We start from the raw sequence: 2,135 nt of genomic DNA, 5'->3' as shown, positions 1-2,135 counted from the left end.
AGAGCTTCTGATAGCACCCGGGCATCCCTCTCCGGCTTCAAACCCTGGTTAGGACTTCAGAGAGAACTCGGGAGTCCAGGCCTTGTCATCCACATGTGACTCAGGCCTGCTTGTTTTCTCCCTTCTCCTCCCCCAGTCCTGCCAGTTTGAGGTCTGGAGCCAGCCCTGGTCCGGCCGGCAACGGCTGGTGAAGCAGGAGTGTCGCCCAGCAGGTAGGTCCAGCTTGACTGGTCACCCCAACCGCCCCCTCTTCCTGGGCAGGGCAGATCCATGAAGCCCTGCACCATTTCCACCCAGCCCCACCCACTTGGGACCTTTGAGTCAGTGTGTTCCACCCCAGAAGTGGGCGTGTTTCTGGACCAGCCCATCTTGTTCCAGCCTGACGGGGTTGGTTATGGTTCAGGTATACACCTAGAGGAAGCCAGCCAGAAAGGAAGTGACCTCACAGGCTAGGCTAGTTGTGGGCTTTAATGTGTGGCTGTAATGGTGATATTGGTGCAGCCCCCACTAGTTATGCTGGTTTCAAGTGCCTTTGAGGTGTATCGAACTCACAGCCCCTGCTGCTGTCTCCCCTGCCAGAGAGAACCCAGGTGTCCAGCTGTGCCTGACGGTCCTCTTGCCAATCCTTGCTCTGGTTGTCACACAGGGCCCTGGTTTATTTCAGGGTGGTTTGTTAGGTGCTCTGAATTGCCAGACTTCATGAGGCTGAGTTTAGGCTGGGGGTGGGAGGGAGTTGTGACTTGAAACCAACTGTAATGAGGTGCTGACAGCTGAGGGGGCTGCTCTCAATCCAATTAGCTAGAAATCAGGGTATTTTAATATGGAAATCAGCTGTGTTCACATATTCAAATGATGTGCATCTTAATGAGGTGGCTACAGCCAAGACCAGGCTGGGAGGCTCAAGGAAACCAGCCTTAATGAGGAGCTGACAGCTGAGGGGGCTTTGTTCTTGGTAGTTAGCCTGAGAGGGGAGCATTTGAATATGGAAATAGGTTGACTTTGCACATTGAAATGGATGCCTCTCTCCATGTCTCCAGAGCTGGCAGAGAAAGTCCAGGAGCTGGCCCAGACCCTAGGGGGGCTGGATGAGACCCCAAGAGGGGTGAGTGATGCTGAGGGACTTTCTCAGGTAAGTCACCAGAGTGGGGAGAGAACCCAGGTGTCTGGGTTCCCAGCTGCCCCTGCTCCTTCCCCCCGAGACCTATATCCCCCACCACCGGCGGCTTTCCCCCATGGGGTGGGAAGGGGGGGCCAGCATTGGGGGGGTTGAATTTAGTTGCGGAGGGGCTGTGGAGGTCCCTCCAGCCTGGCAGACCTCTGAGTCGCCCATTTCCTCCCCCAGCCGGGCCAGAATGCATCACTCCAGCTAGCGGCGCTCTTCAGGGACTTCATGAGCACCTACGGGAAACACTACAAGGATGAGGAAGGTGGGGGAGCCCCTTCCCAGGATCCTTTGTTGCTACCTCTTTTGCCTTTCCCAGAATCCTTTGCACTAGATCCCACCAAGAACCCTGCTTCCCTCCCTCCTTCTCTCAGTCCTTTGCTTGCGGCTCCTTCCATCCTTCCTGCTTCTCCCTCCATCCTTCCCAGAACTCTTTGCAGCAGCTGCCCGCTGCCTTCCTCCCTTTCTCTTTCCCAGAAACCTTTGTGTGGTGCCTACTGCTCATGTGGCTGGTCCCTGCCCCTTTCCCAGAGTCCTTTGCCCCATGCAATGACCCCTGATTGTCTCCACTCTTCTTGGACCTCTGCACTGATCCTTTACCCCCTCCATTGTCCTGTGACCCTTGTGCTGACCCTGACCTCTTCCCACAGTCCTTTTACCTCCATGCTGACCCCTGACCACTTCCAGGGTGCTGTGCCCCCCCATGCTGACTCCTGCCGCACTCCCAGAGTCCTTTGTCTCCAGCACTGACCTCTGACCTCACTTCAAGAGTCCTTGGTCTACTGTACTGACTCCCAACCCTCCGCCCTTTGACCCCCCAGAGGCTGCACGGCGGTTCGGGATCTTCGCGGACAACATGGCCAAGGCGCAGTGGCTGCAGGTGCTCGACCAGGGCACGGCCCAGTATGGGGTCACCAAGTTCAGCGACCTCACTGGTGAGCAGGGCCCCCGCAGACTTCCACCCCAGGCTCCC

At 57.0% G+C, this 2,135-nt stretch overlaps 1 protein-coding gene across 1 annotated transcript in view; it reads left to right on the top strand.

Moving 5' to 3' along the window:
• The window catches only part of CTSF (cathepsin F), a 28,571-nt gene that overhangs the window by 8,144 nt on the left and 18,292 nt on the right, over nt 1-2,135 (top strand). Inside the window, exons 3-6 of the mRNA XM_019522892.1 lie at nt 137-212; nt 1,038-1,129; nt 1,343-1,427; nt 1,984-2,097. Of these exons, the coding sequence (XP_019378437.1) occupies nt 137-212; nt 1,038-1,129; nt 1,343-1,427; nt 1,984-2,097 (367 nt within the window). The remainder of the gene's footprint in view (nt 1-136; nt 213-1,037; nt 1,130-1,342; nt 1,428-1,983; nt 2,098-2,135) is intronic.

The sequence above is a fragment of the Gavialis gangeticus genome, unplaced genomic scaffold (assembly GCF_001723915.1).
Source record: "Gavialis gangeticus isolate Ggan-Ray unplaced genomic scaffold, GavGan_comp1, whole genome shotgun sequence".
Lineage (NCBI taxonomy): Eukaryota > Metazoa > Chordata > Crocodylia > Gavialidae > Gavialis > Gavialis gangeticus.
The sequence above is the reverse complement of the archived record's forward strand: the minus strand, read 5'-3'. Positions and strand labels throughout refer to the sequence as shown.